Source organism: Dasypus novemcinctus, chromosome 5 (genome assembly GCF_030445035.2).
Source record: "Dasypus novemcinctus isolate mDasNov1 chromosome 5, mDasNov1.1.hap2, whole genome shotgun sequence".
Classification (NCBI taxonomy): Eukaryota; Metazoa; Chordata; class Mammalia; order Cingulata; family Dasypodidae; genus Dasypus; species Dasypus novemcinctus.
Genome location: NC_080677.1, coordinates 24068480 through 24094864, shown reverse-complemented (window position 1 = coordinate 24094864; position 26385 = coordinate 24068480). Strand labels below are relative to the sequence as shown.

The 26385-nt window shown below is 36.3% G+C and overlaps 1 protein-coding gene across 1 annotated transcript in view; it reads right to left on the bottom strand.

Annotated features, from left to right (window-relative positions):
• Window positions 1–26385, bottom strand: part of DPY19L2 (dpy-19 like 2) — a 132317-nt gene that overhangs the window by 90753 nt on the left and 15179 nt on the right. Inside the window, exons 5-6 of the mRNA XM_058296781.1 lie at window positions 18311–18431; window positions 15731–15824 (exon numbers count right to left, since the gene is read on the bottom strand). Of these exons, the coding sequence (XP_058152764.1) occupies window positions 15731–15824; window positions 18311–18431 (215 nt within the window). The remainder of the gene's footprint in view (window positions 1–15730; window positions 15825–18310; window positions 18432–26385) is intronic.

Below are 26385 nucleotides of genomic sequence, written 5' to 3'. Positions count from 1 at the left end.
CTTAAATTTTCCTAAATGTCTCTCCATAAAGTGTACAATTTTTCCATAGAAGTCATTTATATCTTTTATTAGATATATTCCAAGGAACTTCATTTTTTTAAATGCTATTATAATTAGTACCCTTTTAAGTTTCCATTTTCTGTTTGATGTTAAAAGATAGAAATAAAATTTACAATTTCTGTATACTGATTTTTATATCCAGAAACATTGTAAAGTTTCTTATTAATTCTAACATTTTATCTTTTTTTAAATTTTCTACATATACAAAATGAGTCCAGCTGTAGGAAACAGAAACCTGATAAAAGTGGCTTAAACCATATAATGTTTATTCTATCATTCAACAATAAAATGAAAGAAAAATGGCTGTTGGCATTGGTACAGCAGCACAATGACTTAGGGCAGACATATCTGCTATTTTTTATGGCAGTTCCAGACATCACATTCAATTCAAAGCAGGAAAAAGAGGGAAGAGCACTTAAATCTATCCTTTTATGAAAAAAAAACAAATGTTTTCCTACGTATAACCTTGCAGACCTCCCCCATGTTTTTCATTGGCTAAACCTAGCTGTCCATGTGGTGTAGCAGTGCTCTAAAATGTATTCACCAGGTGCAGCGAATGTGCCAGGATGATGGAAGAGGTTGTTGACGCGGGAGGAGTGGGGGGGGCGGGCATATGGGGACCTCATATTTCTTTAATGTAACATTTAAAAGAAAATAAAGAAGAAGAAGAAAACTAGCTTTTATCACTACCCAAGGTACAATGAAGATGCAGAAAGTAGAATACATGATTCTCATAATTAACCTGGACCTATTGCTTGAGACTGGACACACTGACCTTCCAAACAGAATCGTGGTACTGTTACCAAGAAAGATAGGCTGGACTCAATAAAGATGGGGACATTAGAGTCCAGGGTACCACTTCCCCACAGAATCTTTGAACAACTAGCAAAAACTAGCAGAGACATCTTCCTCAAAACTGCAAAAATCAGTTAAAGGGCTTCAGTAACTGGGCAAGTGCTGAATAAAGGAAACACTGCTTTAAAAATGATAGAAGCTTGTCCTAGTTGGACTCTTCTCCAAACAGTCCACAGAGTGGAGTGGAGTCAGTCTGTACTTCCACTCTGGGGTGCTGGCCCTATTCTGGAGGAAGCAGAGTAACTCCTACGTGCACACTGGCCTGACTGTATGGCAGTTCCAACCTACTGGGTGGCAGCTAAAAGACTGAACCAACTCCTCTCATGCTCATCCTCACAGAACTTGTCCTGCAGACAGAAACAGCCTGTGACAGCTAAAGCAGTGTAAGAAACAATTAAGTCAAAGGGGCCTGGAGCAAAAGAGTATCATCTTTAAATCATACAATAGGACAACTGGAGAGGGACAAAGTCTTTTTCATAGGGAGTAAAGTGGGCGTTTGAATTCCTATCATTGGGGGAATTCCTAAGGCTAAGAGCAAGCACAAGACCCAGGGCAAGACAAGGGCTCAGAAAAAAGAGAGAGGATCTTTCACTGCAAATTTGCCTCAGAAAGATCTTCTCAACAGGAAGGCTAAACTCTGAAGGAGGGCACAAGACAATGTGAAAATAGTGAAAGGTGCATTGTTTGTTTGTTTTGTTAGCTAAAGATAGTCAAGGAAATCTCGGTTTTATCACTAGCTGGACTCAAACTTAAGAGACACACAGCACAGGAAATAAATCCCAGAGTTAATACTTTAAAATATTAAAATGTACACTGTGCACCAAAAAATTAGAAAGTAAACAAAGAGGAAATTATGCCCCATATAAAGAAACTAGAAAAAAACAGAAACCATCAGTTAAGATCAGATTTGGACATACCAGACACAGACTTTTAAAAAATTATTCTCGATTTGCTCAAGGAAATAAATAAAAACATTGGGAGACAACCAGCAAGATGACAGCAGAGTAAAGAGCTCCTAGAGTCAGCTCCTGCTACAGGGCAGTTAGCAAACACCCAGAGTTCTCCAGAGCTGGATGAAGCACCTGTTTGGGGGCTCCAGGAGACCAGAAGAGCATCCTGCAATGTCTTTGAAGGAATGGGAGGAGGAGACTGCCCATCTGCAGAGAAGACTTGTAAGTAGAACGCTCCACACGGCGGAGGCTGGTGCACATCCTCCACTGGAGGTACAAGCCGCCTCGGGAGCTGTTCCATGGCTGGAATTGAAATCCCCACTTCCCCAAAACAGGAAAGGAAGAGATGGATGGGCATCAATTTCAGCTACTGATGAGTAAATTCAGTGGGCTACAGCATAAGCCTGAGAACAGCTAAAGTTTGAGCCTGTCCAAGTCAGAAAGAGACTGGGAGCCGCCATCTTAACTCCGCGCCTCGCACGAGGGAAGTGGGGCAGACTGAAAATTCCAGTGCTGGTGGGGACTGGCTTCTTTCCATCCAGGTAATATTGCAGCTCTAGCCTAGGCCCCAGTGCCACCTCCAGCAGGGAGGAAGCTGCGGTGACCTGCATCAGTCTCTCCATTACCGGCCAAGCCTCAGAGGCCCGTGACTATCCTACTCTCGCAGCACGAGCCATCCCAGGAGCTGTTCTGTGATGGGAATTGGAAGCTTCGTTTCCCAGAAACAGGGGAGGGGGAGACAGTTGGCTGCCGATTTTGGCTACTGATTGGTAGACTTGTCTGGCTAAGAGATAACCCTGGAAACACAGGGGTGTGAACTAGCCCAAGTCAGAAAGAGGCCAGTAGCCACCATTCTGACTCCACCCCCAGCCTGAGGGGAAGCCAGGCTGAATGAAATGCTCAGTGTCAGCAGGAACCAGTTTCCTTCACTCAGATCAGCCTGAAACCCGCCTAGGCTTCAGCCCCACCTCTGACACAGAGGAGAGTGAGGAGCCCTGCACCGTCCTATATAGGTAACTGCAGGTAACTTTGACTGCCATAGACTGAAAATCAGAAGTCTACCAGGGCAACTGTGGTCATCTTAGACCCACACTGCATAGATTGCTGCCCACACCTGCAGCTCCATCCCTGTCCCAGGCAGGGGAGAAAGGGATGTGAAGCTTCATCAGTCTCTCTGGGCAACTAGTCTAGGCCTGCACGTGGATTATTCCACATCGCTGTGACTCTGTCCCTACCCCTGGCAAAGGAGAAAGTTGGAAGAAGTTTCATTGGTCCCTGGTACAATGAGGGCAGCTTGAGCCTCCACAGCTTACAGCATCAACTACATGCTTGGCTCCTACTGCAAAACCAACAAGGGAGAAACAATAGGAAGCCCTAAACTAAAGAGAAAAACTGCACCCAGAATAAATACTCTAGTAAGCGAGATGTCAAGACACCAACAAAAAATAACAATCTACACCAAGAAATAGGAAGCTATGACCCAGGTAAAGGAACAAGATAAGCCTCCAGATGACATAAAGGAGTTGAGAGAACTAATCATTGATGTTCAAAAAAATCTCCTTAATAAATACAATGAGATGGCTAAAGAGATTAAGGATATTAAGAAGACATTGGATGAGCACAAAGAAGAATTTGAAAGTATACATAGAAAAATAGCAGATCTTATGGGAATGAAAGTTGCAATAAATGAAATTTTAAAAAAAATTGGAATCATATAATAGCAGATTTAAGGAGGCAGAAGAAAGGATTGGTGAGCTTGAAGAAATGGCCTATGAAAGTGAACATACAAAAGAACAGATGAAGAATGGAAAAAATTGAACAAGGTCTTAGGGAAATAAATGACAGCAAAAGACATGCAAACATACATGTCATGGGTGTCCCAGAAGGAGAAGGGAAAAGGGGTGGAAGGAATATTTAAAGAAATAATGGTAGAAAATTTCCCAACCCTATTGAAGGACATAGATATCCCTGTCCAAGAAGCACAATGTACTCCCATCCAAAAAAATCCAAATAGACAAACTCCAAGACACACACTCATCAGAATGTCAAAAGCCAAAGACAGAGAGAATTCTGAGAGCAGCAAGAGAAAAGCAATGCGTAACATATAAGAGGTATCCAATAAGATTAAGTGCTGATTTCTCACCAGAAACCATGTAGGCAAGAAGATAGTGGTCTGATATATTTAAGATACTACAAGAGAAAAACTTCCAGGCAAGAATCTTATATCCAGCAAGACTGTCTTTCAAAAATGAGGGTAAAATTAGAATATGAACAGATAAATAGAAACTGAGAGAATTTCTAACCAAGAGACCAGAATTTCAGGAAATACTAAAGGGTATGCTAGAGCCTGAAAAAGAAAAGATAGGAGAGAGAGGCCTGGAAGAGAGTCTACAAATGAAGATTATATCAATAAAAGTAACTAAAAGTGTCAAAAGAGTGGTGAAAATAAAATATGACAGATAAAACTCAAATAGTCAGGAATAAACTTAACCAATGATGTAAAGCACTTGTATTCAGAAAACTGCAACTCAATGTTAAAAAATATTTTAAAACTCTGACACCCTAAATAACTGGAAGAATGCAATCCCGATAAAAATAATATCAGCATTAAAGGAAAAATTGAAAACACGATCATTAAATTTATTTGGAAGGGTAAGGAGTCCTGAATAGCCAGAAACAACATAAAAAGGAAAAGTGAACCCTCATCTCCAGACTTTAAATCATAATACTTACCTATAGTGGTAAAAACAACATGGTACTGGCCTAAAGACAGACACAAAAGACCAATGGAACCAAATTTGGTTCAGAAACAGACCCTCACAGGTATGGTCACGTGATTGTTGACTAGCTTGTCAAACTCACACAGCTCAGGCAGAACAATCCATTCAACAAATGGTGCTGAAAAAATTGGACATCCATAGCTGAAAGAAGGAAAGAGGACCCCTATCTCACACCTTATCCAAAAATTAACTCAAAATGGATCAAAAAATTCAAAATAAAAGCAAGAACTATAAAACTTCTAGAAGAAATTATTGGAAAATATCTTCAAGACCTGGTCGTAGGTCGTGGATTCTTAAAAGAGATAAGAGAAGGACTGAGTGGACTACTGATGTTTAATGTATGTAGAAGTTTTAATTAGCTTTACTGTAAAATTGTGGAAATTTATAGAGTGGATTATAACACACAGTGAGTAGCAGCTAGTTTATAAATGGGGATGTGACTGAAAATGGTAGTCTAGTTATGTAAATGCCAACTGACAGAATGCTTCAGAATAATCTAGGAACTGGATAGCACAGTAAACCAAGAGGTGGCTGAGATGCACAGATTGATGGTACAGATGCAAGTGTCCTTTGTGAGCTAGAACAAATGTACATCACTACTGCAGGGTGATGGGAATATGGAGAAGCACGGGAAAAATACAGCTGGAGTGACCTATCGACTGTGGTTAGTAGTAATAATATAATATTCTTGCATCTATGCAAATAATGTACTGTGTTGACACTGAGGCAGTATGGAAAATGTGAGCTAAATGTTTACTATGGACACGGTAACAATCAGAAGATATTATTTTATCTGTAGTAAATGACACACCACGTTGTGGCATGTTGATGGAGGGATGTTGTTTGGGAATTTTGCACATGTGCATGATTGTTTTATAAGTTTACAACTTCTGTCATAAAAAAATATATTTAAAAAATAATAATAGGGTGGGTTAGGAGAAAAACACACCAAATGTAAGATAGGAACTTACACTGTGTCAGTGTTCTTTCACAGTTTGTAACAAATGTCTCATGACAATGCAAGGTGTTGGTGGAGGGTTGATGTATGGGACCACTGTATGATGTTATGCATGTTTGTAAGTTCACAACTTTTACTATACACTAATTGTTTATGTATGTTCATATATAAATGATATAAAGATAATAGGATTGGTTAGGGGAAAACTACTTTGTTTAGTAGTAATATTTTGACAATGCTCTTTAATCATTAGTTTAAAAAGTTTAAAAACAATGCACGTTATTGGTGGTAGAGTGAGATGTTATTTATGTTTGTTTTGTAAGTTCACAACTATTATACACTTATTGTTTACGTATGTTTATGTATGAGTGATATATTTCAATAAATTTAAAAAAACATTGGGAAAGAACTACAGGATATCAGGGGGAAAGTTATTAAACAATATTGATGTAGGCTATGGGTGGGGAGGTGGGCTGTTCATCTTTTCATACCTGAGCTGTATGTGTCCTGAGCTGTGTGTGTGGGACAGTGAGAATTGTAGCCCTGCCCTTGGTAACCAAGACAACAACTCCAGTCCCAGAAAAATAGTTTAGCAATGCAAACTCTATAAACATTAAGTATTCAGGGAACATGCAAACCAAATGTGCTAAAAGCTTATCTAGAATGTATGAAGCCCATGCTAAAAGCTTACCTAGGATGTGGAAAATATATGTTAATTCAAGCTTATTGAGCACTGAAACAAAGAACCATTTGGCCCTTCCCTGTATAAAAATAACTCAAAAATCTTTTTGGGGGCTCAGATTTTGATGAGAAGGTCCAAGCCCAGCCAGTCATAAATAAATCCTTTTTCCTTCCCAAAATTATTCCTGAGTCCTGGGCTTTCGATACACAAATAATTAAACCTCTAGACTTCTACAACAATATGAGGACCTCAATAAAGTGAAAGAAGTTTTACAAATGAACTAAGAAGAAATACTGAATCAGTGATCTCTAATATAAGACAATTAAAATGATTAATGCTGAGGAGCAGAAAGAAAAAATAAACATAACCAAACAGACCTGAAGGACACCATCAAGGATACCAACATATGCATTATGGGAATTCCAAAAAGAGAAGAACAAGAGAAAGAACAGAAGGAGTATTCATAGTCAATGAAATAATAGCAGAAAACATCCTAATTTAACAAAAGACATGAATATGCACATTCAAGAAACTGAACTAAAACTAACGGGATGAACTTGAAGACAACCATGCTCAGACATAGGGAAGTCAAACTGTTGAATGAAAAGGTGAAACAGAGAGTTCTGAAAGCTGCAAAAGAAAAAGCAACATGCTAGTACAATGAAGTCCTAAAAATATTAAGTGTCAATTTCTCATCAGAAGACAAGAAGGCAATGGGACAAAATATTTAAAGTGCTTGAAAAAAAACAAAACAAAAAAAACAATTGCAAAACAAGAATTTTATATCCAGTGAGCTGTCTCTCAAAAGGGGTGAGATTATGACATTCTCATAAAAGCAGAAGGTCAGGGAGTTCATTACCTGTAGACTGACCTATAAGCAATTCTAAAGGGAGCTCTTCAGACTGAAAGGAAAGGACATTAGACAGTGACTCAAAGTGACATACAGAAATAAAGACTACTGGTAAAGGAACCACTTAGGTAAGTATAAATGCTGGTATTATTGTATAGTATTATTTGAACTTTATTTCTTAAAAGTTCCAAACATCAAATGATAAAATGTGATGACAAATCTATGGTTTTGGACATAAAATATATAAAGATATAATTTGTAACAAGTCCAAAAAAAGGTGGGGGAATGGAAGGGTATAGGAATGGTGTATGTGTAAGCTATTAAAGTTAAGTTGGCATCAAATCAAATGTATTTGTTTTAAGATTTAAGATGTTAAATTTAAGTCCCATGGTAACTACAAATATGAATATATGAAAAATATATACAGAGAGAAATGAGAAGGGACTCAAATGGTACAAGAGAAAAAATCAAATAAATATGAAAGTAGGCATTGATGGAAGAATTGGACAAATTAGGTATAAAACTTACAAAAACCAATAGCAAAAAGTTCTGCAAGATCAAGACATATATTAAATACAAATGGATTAAACTCTCCAGTCAAAAGGCAGAGATTGGCCGAATGGATAAAAACATGACCCAACTATATGCTGTTTATAAGAGACTCACTCTAAATTTAAAAACACAAGTAGGTTGAAAGTATAAGGATAGAAAAAAATTCATCATGCAAATACTAACCAAAAGAGAGCTGGGTACCTGTCTAATATCCAATAGAATAGACTTCTGGTCACAAAATGTTATGAGGGACAAAGAAGGTCACTGTATACTGATAAAGGGGTTAATTCAACAAGAAGACCTAATTATGATAAATATACAAGAGAATAAGATGGTTTTATAGTAATGTAAGAAAATTTCAATACACCACTTTCAGTAATTAATAAAACAGCCAGACATAGGAGCAACAAGAAAAGAGAAACTTGAATGATATCAGAAACCAATGAGCCCTAGCAGACATATACAGAACACTTCACCTAATAGCAGAAGAATATGCATTTTAACATATATCACGGTCCAGGATAGAACACACTTTGGGTCACAAAACAAGTCTCAATTAATTAAAATATTAAAATAATATATCTTCTCTGATCACAATGAACTGAAGACAGAGCTGGAAAATTAATAAATGTGTGGAAATTAAACACCACACTTTTTTTTTAGAGAAGTTGTGGGATTACAAAACAATCATGCATAAAACACAGAATTCCTACATACCACCCTATCATTAACACTTTGCATTGGTGTGGTTCATTTGTTACAATTTATGAAAACACATTTCTATACTTGTACTATTAACTATAGGACATGGCTTTAATATAGGGTTCACTTTTTGTGTTATATAGTTCCATGGATTTTTAAATTTTTATCCTAGTACCATGCATACAACCTAAAATTTCTTTCAACCCCATTCAAATATATATTTCAGTGCTGTTACCTTCATAATGTTGTGCTACCATCACCACCATCCATTATGAAAATGCTTTCATTGTCCCAAATAGAAACTGTACATTTTAAGCTATAACTTCCTATAGCCTGTCCCCATTCATTCCCCTGGTAACCCATACTTTAGATTCTGTCTCTATTAGTTTGCTTATTCTAATTATTTCATATATGTTACATCATACAATATTTGCCCTGTCTGGCTTATTTCATTCAACATGAGGTGTTAATCCATATTGTCACATGTATCAGAACTTTATTCCTTTTTTTTTAATATTTTTATTTATATTCTCTCCCCTTCCCCCTACCCGGCCCTATTTGTCTGCTCTGTGTCCAATCACTGTGTGTTCTTCTGCATCTGCTTCTATTCTTGTCAGGGGCACCAGGAATCTGTGCCTCTTTTTATTGCGTCATCTTGCTGCATCAGCTCTCCATGTGTGCAGCGCCACTCCTGAGCAGGTTGAATTTTCTTTCATGCTGGGCGGCTCTCCTTATGGGGTGCACTCCTTGCGTGTGGAGCTCCCCTACATGGGGGACACCCCTGCGTGGCACGGCACTCCTTGTGCGCATCAGCATCACACATGGGCGAGCTCCACATGGGTAAAGGAGGCCCTGGGTTTGAACCGTGGACCTTCCATGTGGTAGGCGGATGCTCTAGTCGTTGAGCCAAGTCCATGTCCCTTCATTCCTTTTAAGAGTTGAATAACATCCTATTTTGTGTATATACCACATTTTGTTTATCCATTCATCAGTTGATGGACATTTGAGTTGCTTCCATCTTTTGGCAATTGTGAACTATACCAACAAGTTCCTACTTTCAATTCTTGTGGGTATATACCTAAAAGTAGAATTGCCATCTGTCCCATAGTGGCTGCATCTTCTTACATTACTACCAGCAATAAATGATTGTTCCTATTTACAGACATCCTCTCCAATAATTGTAATTTTGATTTTTTTTAAAAGTCATTCTAGTGGGTGTGAAATGTGAAAAATCATTGTGGTTTTGATTTGCATTTCACTAGTGGCTAACAATGTTGAGCATCTTTCTGTGCATTTTTTGGCCATTTTTAAAAATCTTCTTTGTAAGCAATGCACTCTTAAACAACCAATGCCAAAGAAGAAATCTGAAAGACAATTAGAAGATACCTAGAGATAAATAAAAATGAAATCACAACATTCCAAAATGTATGTGATATTGAGAGGGAACTGATAGATCTAAATGCTTATATTAAAAATGAAGAAAGAGCTCAAATCAGATACCTAACCTCAAAACTGGAGGATATAGAAAAGAATAGAAAACTAAACCACAGCAAGCAGAGGAAAGAAATAACAAAGACTAGAACAGAGATAAATGAAATAGGGTTTTAAAAAGAATTAGAAAATCAATGAAACCAAAAGCTAGTTCATCAAAAAGATCAATAAAACTGACAATTAGCTAGATTGAGGGAAAAAAAGAGAGTGGGGAAATAAAAAATGAAAGGTAGACTATACTACTGATCCCACAGGGATAAAAAGAATAAGAGGATACTATGAACAAAAGTACACGAGCAAATTAGATAACTTAGATTAAATGGATAAATTCATAGAAACACAAAAACTACCTTCACTGATTCGAAGAATGAGGATCTTAACAGACCAATAACGAGATTGAATCAGTCATCAATCACCTAGCAACAAAGAAAAACCCAGGATCAGATGGCTTCACTGGTAAATTTTACCACATTTCAAGAGAACTGACAGCAATCCTGCTCAAATTCTTCCAAAAAAACTGAAGAGAAGGAAAAACTCTCTTACTCATTCTATAAGGCCAACAATTATCCTAATACCAAAGAAAGAAAAAGACACATGAGAAAAGAATATTAGAGACCAATATATCTTATAGATGAAAAAGTCCTCAACAAAATACTAGCAAACCAAATCTAGCAGCACATTAAAAGAATTATATACCATAATCAAGTGGGATTTATCCCAGGTATACAAATGTGGTTCAACATAAGAAAATCAATTTATCTAATATACTACATTGCTAGAACAGAGGGAGAAAACCTACATGATGATCTCGATGTAGAAAAGGCATCTTGATAAAAAACACTTTTACATACAGGAATAAAAGGAAACTTCCTCAACATGATAAGGGACATATATAAAAACCCATAGCTAACAACACACTCACTGGTGAAAGACTGAAGTTTTCCTTTCTAAATTCAAGAACAAGACAAGGATGCCTAATGTCACCACCATTATTCAATATTATGCTGTAAGTTCTGACAAGAGCAATTTTGGAGGGGAGGGGAGAAGAGTGGAGAGGAGAAGCATCCAAATAGGAAATGAAGAAGTAAAACTCTCCCTATTTACAGATGACATGATCCTATACATAGAGAATCCTGAAAAATCTATAATAAAGCTATTAGAGATAATAAAGGAATTCAGCAAAGTGGAAGGTTACAAGATCAACACACAAAAATTAGTAGAGTTTCTACATACTAGCAATGAACAATACAAAAGAAAGTCAAGAAAGAAATTTCATTTACAATAGCAACTAAAAGAATCAAATTCCTAGGAATAAATTTTTAATTAAAAATTTATTTTTATATCATTGTTACAAGTTACTCAGTTAACACAAAATAATAACTACAATAACAATAAATCTGCCATATCAGTGGTTACACCCCATTCCTTTATTTTTATTCATTCCTCAATCTTGAGGGATTTGGAACAATGTCCACTGACTGCTTCAGGCTAAGGAGGGATGTGGATATCATAGGGCAGAGGAAAGGAATTGTTTGCTTGCAGTCTAAGTCATTCCTTTCTTTTGGGATGGGGCTGGTCTACCTTGTTTTGCTAGTTGTTCAAGGTATGCCCAAAAACTTGACAGTAGGAGTTGGCCACATATCTGCTGGGTTTCAGGGCTCAACTAGCAGAAGAACAACCCAAAGGCTTTGAGTTTCTGAGAAATATACTTAACAAGTATATTGAAAATTACAGTTTCAAATAAAAGAAGTAGAAGAATCATGATTAGGGGATTCATAAAAGAATTATACACCATAGGAATATATTTTTATTGATAATAATTTTTACTGATAATAAAAAAACTATGTTATATTGGATAAATAGTTTTTCATATATTCCCAGATAGAGCTCACTAAGGGAGTGTTCATTTCACATGGTCATGTTGCTTACACTATGGTATCCAGATGTTCCTAGGTCCCCCAGGAGCACTTTTGCTTGAGGCTTGTTTTTCTTTGGCAGTTTGTGAAATCTGCATAAACATAACCTCTGGAATGACCTTCCAACTCACTTTGAAATCTCTTAAACATAAAAATTATGTTTTGTATTGTATTTCCCCCCTTTGATCAAGATCTTTCTCCAAATACATTGCTTATGAACACTTGGTAATAATCCCTCAGTGCCAGGGAGGTTCATCCCTGGGAATCATGTCCCACATCAGGGGGGAAGATTATTTGCAGTGTTTGGCTTAGAGAGATGCTACGCTTGAGTATCATGGAGGTTTTCAAGAGGTAACTCTTAATTAGTAACTATAATTAGGCTTAGTTTCATTATTACAGGAAAAAGGTTTATATGTGCAAGCATTAAGATCAAGGGCTTGGCTGATTAGTCTGTTCTCCTTTATTAGGCAAGGCTTACATATTCCAGAGCTTTTGGTCATCTTATTTGAAAAAGTAGCAGGACATCCCCAGGAGGGAAGTTTAATATTCTGTAGCTATTGTGAGGATCTCTATCAATCCAGAAAACATATCTATGGCAACAAGGACACCTTTATATCCCATAGAAGTATGTAGCTATATAATGTTCAAGACGTTTGAAAGGCCCTGTCTGTCGAGACAGCTGTGTCCCACCTCTACCTTCTTACCAGGGTTATGTTAATTGACAAGTAGAACATGATTTATATACTTGCCTTGGTTCTCATGTAAAGTTCTTGTTTTTTTTTTCTGAAGATGAAGCTTTGACCTGAAGCTGGCTGCAAGTACTTTCAGAAAAGCCTCAGAGTAAAACAATATAACTTACAAGGATGTTTAGTTGTTTCTGTTTTTCTAAGAATAAAAAATGCAACATCCTCATAGCCCCCCTACTGTTGACACTTAACACTGATGTGGTACATTTTTACAACTGACGCAAGAATGTTAAAATGTTACTGTTAACTAAAGTCCATATTTTGCTTTAGGTGCACTTTTCCCCATATACCACCCTGTTATTAACACCTTCTACTAGTGACATACTTTTGTTTTACATCCTTAAAGAATATTCTTATATTTGTATTATTAACCACAGTCCTTGTCCACCACTAGGTTCACTGAGTTATACATTCCCACACTTTATCCACTAGCTTTCCTTCTAGTAACATATACGACCCAAAACTTCCCCTTTCAACCATGTTCATGCATATACTTCAGCACTGTTAATTACACTCACAATATTGTGCTACCATCACTTCTACTCATTTCCAAACCACTGCAATCAACCTAATTATAAATTCCACACAGTTCCCATTCTCTATCCCCTTTCTAAATTTATTCTAGGAGATAAGAATTTAACCAAGGATATAAAGAACTTTTATTCAGAAAACCATAAAGCATTGCTAAAAAATCAAAGAAGATTAAGGAAAGGGAAGGAATTCCATGTTCATGGATTGGAAAACTAAATATTGTTAAGATGTCAATTCTAGCCAAAGTTATATATATATTCAACATAATTCCAATTAAAATTCCAAAAGACTTCTTCACAGAAATGGAAAATTCAATCAGAAAATTCATTTGGAAGGGTAAGCAGTCCTGAATAGTCAAAACTATTTTGAAAAATAGTTTATCAAAGTTGGATGACTCACACTTCCTTATTTTAAAAATCACAAAGTACAGTAATCAAGAACAGTGTGGTTCTAGCACAAGAACAGACATGTAGACCAAAGAAATTGTATTGAGAGTTCAGAAATAAACCCTCACATTTAAGGCCAATTGATTTCTGACAAGGACGTCAAGTCCACTCAATGGGGAAAAAATAGTCCCTTCAACAAATGGTGCTGGGAAAACTGGATTTCCATTTGCAAAAGAATAAAGGTGGAACACACCTTACACAAATAATGACTCAAAAAGGATCAAATACCTAAATAAAAGAGTCAAAACTATAAAGCTCCAAGAAGAAAAACAGGGATGCATCTTCAGTACCACAGGTTTCAACTTCACATCGAAGAGCAACAACAACGAAAAAAAAGAGAATGGGACTTCATCAAAATTAAAAACTTTCATATATCAAAGGACTTCATGAAAGTAAAAAGACCACCTATAGAATAAAGATTTAGAAACTACATATCTAATAAGGATTTTATATCAAGAAAATATAAAGAAATCATATAATTCAACCAAAAAAGACAACAACCCAGTTTTAAAAATGGTCAAAAGCCATTTTTGGCAAATAGGCATTTCTCCAAAAAAGATATACAAATGGCCAATGAGCGCCTGCAATGATGCTCAACATCATCAGCCATTAGGGAAATGCAAATCAAAACCACAATGAGATACCATTTCACACTCACTAGAATGGCGACTATTAAAAAATCGGAAAGTAACAAGAGTTGGAGAAGCTGTGGAGAAATAGGGACACTCGCTCCTTGTTGGTGGTAAAAATGTCTTACTGCTAAATGCTGCAGCTGCTGTGGAAAATGATTTGGCTGTTCCTCATAAAACTAATTACAGAATTATCATATGATCTGGTAATCCAACTTGTAGGTATATGCCCCAAAGAATTGAAAGCAGAAATTAGAACAGATATTTGCACACCAATGTTCATAGCAGCATTATTCATAATTGCCAAAAGATGGGACCAACCCAAATGTCCATCAACTGAAAAATGGATTAACAAAATGTAGTATATACATACAATGGAATATTTTCCATCTGTAAAAAGGAATGATGGCTTGATACATGCAATAACATAGATGAACTTTGAAGACATCAGGTGAATGAATAAAGCCAAACACAAAAGGATAAAAACTATGATCTCATGGATATGAAATAATTAGAATATGCAAATTTATAGCATCAGAAATTAGAATACAGGTTACTAGGGCATGGGGTGAGGATAGGGAATGGAGAATTAATGCTTCATTGGTACAGAGTTTCTGTTAGGGGTGATGAAAAAGTTTTGGTAATAGATGGTGTTGATGGTAACACAATATTGTGAATAATTAACACCACTGAATGTATATTTGAACGTGGTTAAAGGGGAACTTTTAGGTTATTTATACATTACTAGAATAAAATTGCTTATAAAAACATAAAAAAGAAAGGCTGGAAAATACAAGAAGTCTATCACAACTGATATACATTTTCTTTTACTATTTTGTTAATTAATTTCACATTTACAGAGACTAAAATTAGAAATAATCTTCTACTAATGCCAAGCAAAGGTCTCCTCTAATGTCTCTATAATTTTACATATGAACCAGAGATAATTGCATTAAAATGTTGTTAAGGAATCTTAATGAGTTTAAAAAAACAAAAACAGGGAAACGGACTTTGGCCCAGTGGTTAGGGCGTCCGTCTACCACATGGGAGGTCCGCGGTTCAAGCCCCAGGCCTCCTTGACCCGTGTGGAGCTGGCCCATGCGCAGTGCTGATGTCTGCAAGGAGTGCCATGGCACGCAGGGGTGTCCCCCGCGTAGGGGAGCCCCACACGTAAGGAGAGCCGCCCAGCGTGAAGGAGGGAGCTGCCTGCCAAGGAATGGTGCCGCCCACACTTCCCATGCCGCTGACGACAACAGAAGCGGACAAAGAAACAAGACGCAGCAAAAAGACACAGAAAACAGACAACCGGGGGAGGGAGGGGAATTAAATAAATAAAAATAAATCTTTAAAAAAAAAAAAAAACAGTCTCACAAGGATAAAAGGTAGGCCTTCAAGATACTATTTTAGGGACATCTCCAGACTCTGGTCACATAATGTTGGTTAAACGTCTGAAAAATCAAATACATCTATAAACTCTATGACTATAAATCAACTAATCTCATTAGTTGTCATTTTCATCTAACAGCAAATGTGAGCCAGGCCTTAGAAGCCCACCAAAGATCTTTTAATACAGTAGTCTTACCTCAGGTATGCACCATATAGGTAGAACAATCCCATCATTAGTCCATTTAAAACAAAAATAACACCAACATAAAAGCAAGCAGGGTCTCCCAATCCTTAGAAAAGATAGAGATTATTTGGTAATTAGTGAATAAATAACCATAAAGCATTTAGGTGAAATTATCTCAGTGCTTCATAATCAAAAGCCCATGAATTTCCTGAAAGCATTTGCTTTTCAGATTGCTGCTCTATGTAATATTTCCACCCATATAGATATTTATATTGCAATGATTTTGGGGGGCTTCACATTTATTTAGTATCTGGAACTGTCTGTTAAATTTATGACTTAACAAGAAAAAAATCCAATTCATTATTTTTATCTTTTGCTAGGCTCTAGGATGAGTAAAATATGATGCCTGACCTCAAGGAGCAGCATTAGTCTGTATGAGATGATCTAGTTATTTGACTATTATTATGTTTAGCTAGAACTTTAATATATCACATATATAAGATAGTGTATGTGTGTGTGTATATGAGTATGTACATGTAGCACTTCCTAGATGATTTTCAATCATCTGCTCACATAATTCTCAGAACAAATCTTTGAGATTACATGGCATAAAAATATTTTTTATTAATGGCTGAAAAACCTGAACACAGAAAGGTTAAGTAGCTTGCCAAAAGTTATCTAGCTATAACTGATAGAGCCATGATCTGTAGCCTGTCCTGAAGTCTGTCCACTTCTGACCATTCCTTTTCAGTCTGTTCCAGTAACTTTTCTTCCTTTATGTACCCCTTCATTTTGGAGTGCCTTAGACTGTCACATGCCCTCTTCTTTTCTCTCTGCACATACTCCTTAACCAATGCTACCTCTTCCATGGCTCTAGTTATTATTCATATACATATCATTCCAGTCAAACTTCAGAGCAAATCTTTCTTCTGATCTTTCCAGGTATCCACTTGACATCTCCATATTGAGGACTCATAGGCAACTCAAAGAAAATCAAACAGCAATTTGAACCTGCTGTTCTTCATATGTTTCTTACCACTGAAAGGTACACAATTATTGAAGCCAGAAACTTCACTCTCCCTCACCTCTCCTATCAATTCTACTTTGCTCAAATCCATGTACTTCCCTGTTACCCTTCCTGTAATGGCTACTGAGTGTACAACAGCCTTCCACTGGGCTGCCCCGATGCATTTTTATGCTCTACCAATATTTTCCCTACACAATTGCCAAAATAATGTTTATAAAATGTAAATCTATTAAAATTCCTCTAGGAATAAACAATCTTTAACCAGTGTATGGCCCTATGTGATCACCCTTGCTTACATTTCCAGCATCATTACATGCCATTTTTCTCTATTTCTCTGTTTCAGGAATTCTAGCCTTCTTTCAGTTCCCTTTTACCTTAGGACCTTTGAATATGCTAGTCCCTAGTCTCAAAACATTTATCCTCCCTTACCCCTACCTTCGGCAACCTGTATCTTATTTATCTTATCCATCATAGTCCTAACTGTCAATACCCCTCTGAGAGCATAAACTCTATGAGGGTAAGGCCCTGGCTACGAAGTTCAAGTCTGTTCCCCAAGGGCCAAACACTAACCTGTCACTTAGTAGGAACTTAAAACATACCACATATGCCCCTATATTAGGCTATTTTATCCCTCAGAAGAGGTTTCTCTTCTGTATAATTGCCTCTCAAACAACCTCTGTCAATATTATTTCACGTGTTATAGAGATTATGAGATTATCTGAGGTAATCAGTAAAAAATGAAATACAAAATCATTATATATTCCAAGAATTGAATGTCATTGTAAAAAGTCTGTAAAAATACATTTGTGAAAAAAATAGTAAGTAACAATGTTGTGGAAAACATGAAGAGATAAAGAAACAATGATCATGAAAATGTTATACAAATACACATTTGTGCTTGGCGTAAGAGTTTCAAGGGATCAATCACATCATACCTGAATTCAAAAAGTACTGAACTGCAAGTATCTTAAATAAAAGTAACTATTACATATCCTGGAAAACTGTTAAATGATTCCAAAATTGATCCTTCAACAAAGATATCAATGTAGAATATGGCATATAGAGTTTAATTAAAACTGTTCATAGACTGAGGGTATAAAAATTCAATATTTTTAAATCAATCTATTTTATATCTGAATTTTAAAATATGATTACATTGCCAAATTAATACAATAAATATTGAAAATAGATATTTGATTGTTTAATCTACATCTGAAAATTTATATATTCAAGCTAGCTCCAGAACTTTTTTTATCTTATCATTCTGACAATGAAAGAATGAATGACATATATATATAGGGTTGCCTCACACTGAGGTATTAATATATTTGAGTATTAATATGCTCAAATTAAATTCCAAATCATTACCCAAATATTTAAGTATGGAGCCTTCTCAGAAAACCATCTTAAATGGTTCAATATTTGTTTAGGTGAATAAGTTCTAGGATGTTTCAAAGAAAAAAATTATAGTAGTTTACAGATAATTCTAAAATTGAGACTAAACATTATAAAATGTTTATGAAAACATTAATGAAAATACAGCAGCATTTTTGGAAGAAACATGCCTTCACAGCTTTGAATTTCATTAAGTGGTTCTATTCTGGTGACGTTCCAGCAGGTCTTAGTTTCTAAACCAAATAAATTCATTATTCCCGTGTACATGCGATACCAGAAGGATATGAATACCTATAAAAGATAAAAAGAAAAAGATAATGAAGTAAAACCCAGTCTCTTCATAATAATTTTTCCAGAATAACATTTTATTAGGACTGCTTTCACATAACTTCTGACAAATTTATTTAAATCATTTTGCTTAGGATATAGTCATTTTAAAATACCATTTATAGAGTTGCAACACTTACTCTCCAGTTCATTGGACTTACCCAGGGCAACTAACGAGGAGATGATGAGGGACAATGCCCATCCCAAAGAACAGAGAGTGTCTGCATCTGCAAGCAAGATAGTTCCATCCATCTGCCCCATGAGATCTGAGACCCCTCTCAATTAGAGGTGGAGTGGGCATCACCATCCCAGAATCCTCAGGACTGGGGAATGAATGATGGACTAGAGTAGACTTATTGGTATTCTACTAAAGATTTATTGTTACTCTAGCAATGGAAGAATTTTTATCATTCATGTGGAGGCAGTGGCCACCAGAGGTTCTGAGGGGAGGGTGAGGGAAGAGCAGATGTTTAATATGGGGGCATTTTTGGGACACTGGAATTGTCCTGAATGATGTTGCGATGATGGATACAGGCCATTATATATTTTGTCATAACTTACAAAATTGTGCAGGGACAGAGTGTAAACTATAATGTAACAATAATCTATACTTAGTGGCAATGCTCCAATATGTGTTCATCAATTTTAACAAATGTACCAAACTAATCAAGGATGTTAATGTGGGAAAGTATGGGAGGGTTAGGGAGTGGGGCATATGGGAATCCCCTATATTTTTTATGTAACATTTATGTAATGTAAAGTATTTTTTAAAAGTATTAAAAAATAATGATTGAAGTGATGAACACACAACTGTGATTATACCAAATATCATTGATTGTACACTTTGGATCAATTGTATGTTTTATTAACATGTATCAATAAAATTGATTTGTAAAAAACTGCCATTATACATATACATTATAAACTGAAGCAGGGTATTGAGTAATTCACATCTACAAAAATAGATGTTGGGAAACGGACTTTGGCCCAGTGGTTAGGGCGTCCGTCTACCATATGGGAGGTCCGCGGTTCAAACCCCAGGGCCTCCTTGACCCGTGTGGAGCTGGCCATGCGCAGTGCTGATGCGCGCAAGGAGTGCCGTGCCATGCAAGGGTGTCCCCCACGTGGGGGAGCCCCACGCGCAAGGAGTGCGCCTGTGAGGAAAGCCACCCAGCGTGAAAAGAAAGAGCAGCCTGCCCAGGAATGGCGCCGCCCACACTTCCCGTGCCGCTGACGACAACAGAAGCGGACAAAGAAACAAAAAAGCAGACAAAGAAACAAGACGCAGCAAATAGACACCAAGAACAGACAACCAGGGGAGGGGGGGGAAATTAAATAAATAAATAAATCTTAAAAAAAAAAAAAATAGATGTTGTGATCAACCTCTGTATATAGTCTTGTAATCAACTTTGCAATATAACAGTAGCCATAAAATCAGCTAAAAAAGTATATAATTAAAATATGATGATGAATAGCAAAATACAAAGATTTACAGAATTATTTCATGACTACTCAGTTTCTTGAATTTTTAAGTCTGAAAAATATTTTTTAAAATTGCATATGAAATAGCACTTGTGCCCATTAAACGATGACCAAGCAGAATATTTAACTAACCATTTCTTCCCATTCCACAATCCACTTTTCAAATCTTTAAGAGAAAACTAACAGAAAATTATAAATAAAAAAACTCATACCTACAAGATTAAAAAAAAAAACGGTATAGCTTTTGTAAAAACAATTCAAGATCAAACAGTCAAAAATAGAGTTCAAATGAGAAAGTCAGAATCACCTAGAGCAAACCACATTGGTGATCATCCTTCTGGTCCTTTCCCTAGGCATATAAAAAAGCATGTAGATAGAGTTACTCACTATTACAGAGCAAAACCATTTTAGAGATGTAGTATTATATCACTAAACAACATTATAAATATCTTTCCATGTCCAGTAAGTATGGATTTATTTACCACTTTATCACTTTATTTTTAAAGAAACTGACATCCTGCTGAAATTTATAATTCCAAATCTTGAGTATTTATCACACATATACAAAAATCACTGCACTTAAGTTACATGGTAAATCTAGGACTAGATTCCTTTCTGGAATTCAGCTTGATATGGTAAGGAAAGCACAGATTTGCAGTGAGAATTAATCTCAAATTCTGAGTCTGCCAAGTTATGGTTTTTATAGCCTTAAGTAATCACTTACATCTGAACCTCAATCAGCCCATCTGTAAAGGAGGTTTATAACCATATTGCAAGAGTATGACGAAACTAGAGCATATTTATAAAGTGCTGGCATACAGTAAGCCTTAAAAGCTTTTGCCTTCTCAAGACATATTATTCCAAACTTATATTTTTAGCTTTGGATAAGGAATCAGTCTCCTCATGAATATAAAGCATGTATGGACATTCACTTCAGCATAGGGTTGTAGGTGAACCTAGATCTTCCCTATATTATATATATGTGCCTTAATTTGCCAAAGGGCAGCCAATGCAAAGTAACAGAAATGGGTTGACTTTTATAATGGAAATTTTATTTGGGGTAACAGCTTACAGTTCTGAGGCCAAGGAATGTCCAAATAAAGGCATCATTAGAGATGCTTCCTCACCAAATACAGCTACTAGTTATCCTGGCGTCCTGCCACATAATGATCAGGCATATGGCAAGGTTTGTCTCCTCAGCCTTGAGCTGCTCATTGGGCCCAACCTCTGGGGAGCCTCTTTCCATGCCTCTGTGCTCTGCTGATTCCAGGCTCTGGGACCTCTCTCAGCCTCTCAGGGCTTCTCTGTCTTTCTGCAGCTGTAAGCAAACTGGGGTCCTCTCTCTCACATGGCCAGGTCAAAATGACAGAGCCTCCTTTTCCTATGTGTCTTTTCCTCTGTGTCTCTATTTATACTAAGCCCAGAAAGAGGGCAGAAACCCAACCTGTGTCATGCCTTGCTGACAAAGTCCAATTAAAAGGGCTCCACATCCACAGGAATGGATTAGTTCAAAAACATAATCTTTTTCTTTTGGGAATTCACAAAAGAATTTCAAACTGTCACAATATACAATATGAAAATAAGACTGAGATCAAATCCTTGTTGAATTTTATAGTTTTTAAAAACAAATGAATTACCAGAATTACTTTTCCATAAGTTATGGAAACTGAAGGTTGTACCTATTAATAACTCAATAAATATTGTTGAAAAAGTAAAAAGAAAAATAAATGAGGCTAAAGTCTTCAAGACCAAACTGTTAGAAATTAATGGAATCAGGAAAAGAGATTCTACAATATAATTTAATGTTTCAAAAGTAACAAAAAGAACTAAAAATTATAATAATCAATCACTGGTAGAAACGAGGGTAGTGTAATAAGCTAAATCCTAATCTTATATACAAAGAATAACTCAACTCCAGTTTTGTTCCTTTGTGTTTTGCATTTATACCAGGGTTATGGAAATAACCATAAGAAGAAATAAGAACAGAAACAGAAGACTGCTACTGTGGTATAAACTGGGTTATAGGGAAAATTAGTACAGAAAACTGCTTCTTCATTGGAGTCAATTTGTTACTTTCATACAATTGTTACTATTATAAATTGCATTTTAAAAACATGCAGAAATCAAAAACAGCAACACATCTTGGAAAGCTCCCAATACTTGGAAATAGCACAATTTTAAATAACCAATGGGTCAAAGAAAAAAAATCACATAGGAAATTAGAAAATAACCTGAATTGGATGAAAATGAAAAAAATAATATATAAATATTAAAGAAATATAAGCTTCTCCTACTTGGAATATGGAATAGATCTACTTTTCCTTATTCCTTCTGCTAAGTACAACAACTAAAAACCTCGGACATTATGTATATATCAAACAAAAGAAGACTCAAAAGTGAAGAGAAGAAGCCTGACTACCTAGGGTTCCTTGGGACCAATGGAACAACAGGGTAGTGAGTATGCTGGGTTTTCATTTTGCCTTCTACATCTCAGAATTGGAACTAAATATACTGGCAACTCAGAAATGCCAGGGGGTACAGGCACAAAAAGTACTGATAAAAACCTGCTCTCTCTAGCCAAAAGACTAGGAAGGGGCAACCTAGCAGCAATAAAACTTAGTCAATAATCACATTACTCCAAACAAGCACCATAGAAAAAAATGGTGGCCTCAAACCTTCCCATGCAAACAAAGGTCAGAAGGATTGCCTAAACTTTCACCCTTCCCAGGCTTTAATGGGATACCCCAGAACCCCAGACGACACAGCTGAATGTGTCACAGAAGACCAAGTAGGAAGCTACTACCTCCCACAGTATCACTGGAGACCATGTAGGGAACTTGGACTTCCAGTCCCACTCAGCAATAAGAAGAGACCCCTTTATTTCCCCACTGGGATGATGACAAAGGAGGCCTACTGGAAAGTCAAAACTTTCACTGGTGCCCAGTGGTAAGGAGGTCATTGGCACCACAGTGTCAGCGGAGACTACAGAGTTCATTGTAATTCCCATCCCGCCAGCAATAATGAAGAACCCCCTTGTTTATCAAAGGCGGCTGAGGAGGAACCTGTGCTTCCACCCCACCTGGCAGTTACAAGATTGGGCCACTCCTCTTCCTTTGCTGGTGTGGTATCAAAGGAAGCCAATAATATAAAAGACTTAAATAAGATCCAGAGTCTTTTATAACACAATATTCTAAATGTCCGGTTTCATTTAAAAATCACTCATGATACCAATAATCAGAAAGATCTCAAACTGAGTAAGAAAAAAAAAAAGATTCCAATGCTGAGATGCCATAAACATTAGAATTACCTTACAAAGATTTAAAAGCAACAAGCATGAAAATACTTCAATAAGCATTTATGGAACATATTTGAAACAAATGAAAAGCAGAAAATCTGAGAAAAGAAATTAAAGTCTCAGCAAAGAAGTAGAAGATATAAAGAAGACCCAAATGGAAATTTCAGAGCTGAAAAAGTCAATAACTCAAAAAAACACAATACAATATTTTTAAAACTCAAGGGAATGGGTTCAAAAGCAGAAGCAGAATGGAAGGGACAGAGGAAAGATTCAGTGAACAGGAAGATAAAAAACAGAAATTACCACTTTTAAGAGAAAGAAACAGACTGATAAAAAATGAACAGAGCCTCAGGGCTGTGAGACTATAACAAAAGACCTAACATTCATGTCATTTGACTTCTGGAAGGAAAAAAGAAAGAGAGCAGGCTAAAAAATTATTCAAGAAATAATGGCTGACATTTTCAAAGATACACACCTACAGATTCAACATGCTGCATGAAACACAAACAAGATAAATCCAAAGAAATCCATACCAACACACATCATAGGCAAAGTATAAAAGAAAAAATATTGAAAACAGCATGCCAAAAACAACTCAACTGACAGTTAAGGCCAGGATGACATTTGTCAATTGTTGAAAGAAAAGAACTGTCAACTTCCTTTGTTTGCCTTATTGCATTTACTAGAACCTTCAGCACTAGGTTTAACAGGAGTGGTAAATCTGGGAAGCGGATGTGGCTCAAGTGATAGAGCTTCTGCCTATCCCTGGGACCTCCTGGTGACAAAGAAGAAAAAGTATGCCTCTGTGGTGAGCCAGTGCCCATGGCAAGCTGAGTGCCCTCTCGGCAAGCCAAGTACCCATGTGGTAGCTGAGGGCCTGTGCAGTAAGCCAAGTGCCTCCGTGAGTGCCCACACAGTGAGCCGGTGCCCATGCGAGTGCCCACGTGGAGAGCCAGTGCCCACGTGGTGAGCCAATGCCTGTGCAAGTGAGTCATGCAGCAAGATGATGACACAACAAAAAAAAAGAGAGACAAAGGGGAGAATCAAGGTGAAGCACAGCAGAAACCAGGAACTGAGGTGGCACAGCTGACGGGGAACCTCTCTCCACACCAGAGGTCCCTAGGATTGAATCCTGGTGAATTCTAGAGGAGAAAGATGAGAAGAGAAGACAAAAAGAAAAACAGATAGAGAAGATCACACAGCGAATGAACACAGACAGCAAAAACAGCAGGGTGGGGAAAGGGGGAGGGGAAGGGGGTAAATAATTTTTTTTAAGTGTGGTAAATCTCTCATTACCATAGATACTAAAAATTCCTTAACAAAATAATAGCAAACCAAAACCAGTAACATAGAGAAAGTATTACACAGCGTGGCCTAGGAACACTATGCTAGCTTAATATATAAAAACCAATTAATGTAATATGACTACCAATTGAATAATGACAGAAACCACATGATTATTTCAAAAAAATGCTGAAAGTCATTTTTAAAAATCAGATACCCATTCACGGTTTTTAAAACTCCAACAATTTAATAGAAGGAACTTCTAGAACCAAATGTAGAACATCACTGAAATACCCAAAGCCAACATCATAATTTGTGATAAAAGACTGAAGGCCTTCTTGCTAAGGTTGGGGAAAAGACCAGGACATCTGCTCTTATCACTTCTATTCAACTTTGGTCTGGAGGTTCTAGAGAATTACAGGTTAAAAAGAAAAAAATAAATAAAATTGTCTTTATAGGCAGATAGCATGATCTTTTAAATAGACAATTAAGATCAATACACAGAAGTCAATTTGTTTCTATATACTAGCAAAAGATTATCCAAAATACCTTCATTTAGAGATCACCAGGTGATGGGGACAGGAATGGGGGGTGACCGCTAATAGATATGGGTTTTTTTGGGGGGGTTATGAAAATGTTCTAGAATTAGTGGTGGTAGTTGTACAATCTTATGAATATACTAAAAACTACTAAATAAATATACTTTTTAAAAGGGAATTTTATGGTATATGGATTATACTCAATAAAAATAATTTTAAAATATTTAACATTTAGAAATAAATACAATCACAGATTTTTTAAAATTCAGAGATACATACAATAAAATTTTCAACTACCCACTTAATTACCAATACTCCACCATCCTACCATCCCATGTCTCCACAGTAATGCACTAATACCAATTTGATGTGTATCCTTCCAGTCTTTAAATTCTATGTACATAAGTACTCTTTTCAGTATAACAGATTTATATTTGTCTGCAACTTTATGTCAATAAACATGAATCCATTTCATTCTTTTCAATGACTTCCTTGTATGAATGTGTCATAATTTAACACCCAATGCAATTAAAACCTTTTTACATTCTTGTACATATGTCTTTGTAAGATAGATTCCTATAGCTGAATTTCCTGTGTGAAACTGTGAGGGAGTGGACTGTAGTAATCCAGAGCACATACTCTGAAGCCACATTATCTAGTTTCAAAATTCTAGTTCTATCATACCCGACCTATGTGACTTGAGCAAACTATTTAACCTCTTTGTATTCCAATATTCTCATGTGTACAATGCAAATAATAATAGTACCTACATCATAGAACTGTTTTGAAAATTAAATGTAAAGTAAAAAACATACTCTAAAGTTGTAACAATTTAGTATCATTGAATGAGTAGAAAAATAGATTAATGAAATAGAATTTGAGAGTCCAAAATGAGACATACATACATGATAGTGTTTTTTTATGATAAAGGTAGCATAGTACAACTCAACTTAGAAAGGATGGATTATTCAAATAAGTGGAGGATAAGCACCTGTTTGGAAACATATTAGTTTTCCTACTTCACACAATATACTGAAATATATTCTAGGCAGATCAATGAGTTAAACAAAAATATTTTAAAAGGTAGAATAATTTTATAATCTTGAGGTGGGGAAAGCTTTCTAAGCAAGACAAAAAACGCCAATTCTATAAAGAAAATGACTAGCAAATGTGATTAGTAAAAATGTATAAATTTCCAGACAATGAGCAAAAATGAGAAAAAAACAGTGAGCAGACAACAAGCAAAACAAATGAGCAGGAGCAGATGCAGCTCAAAGAGTTAAGTGCCCACCTCTAGAAGTCCCACGTTTGGTTCCCG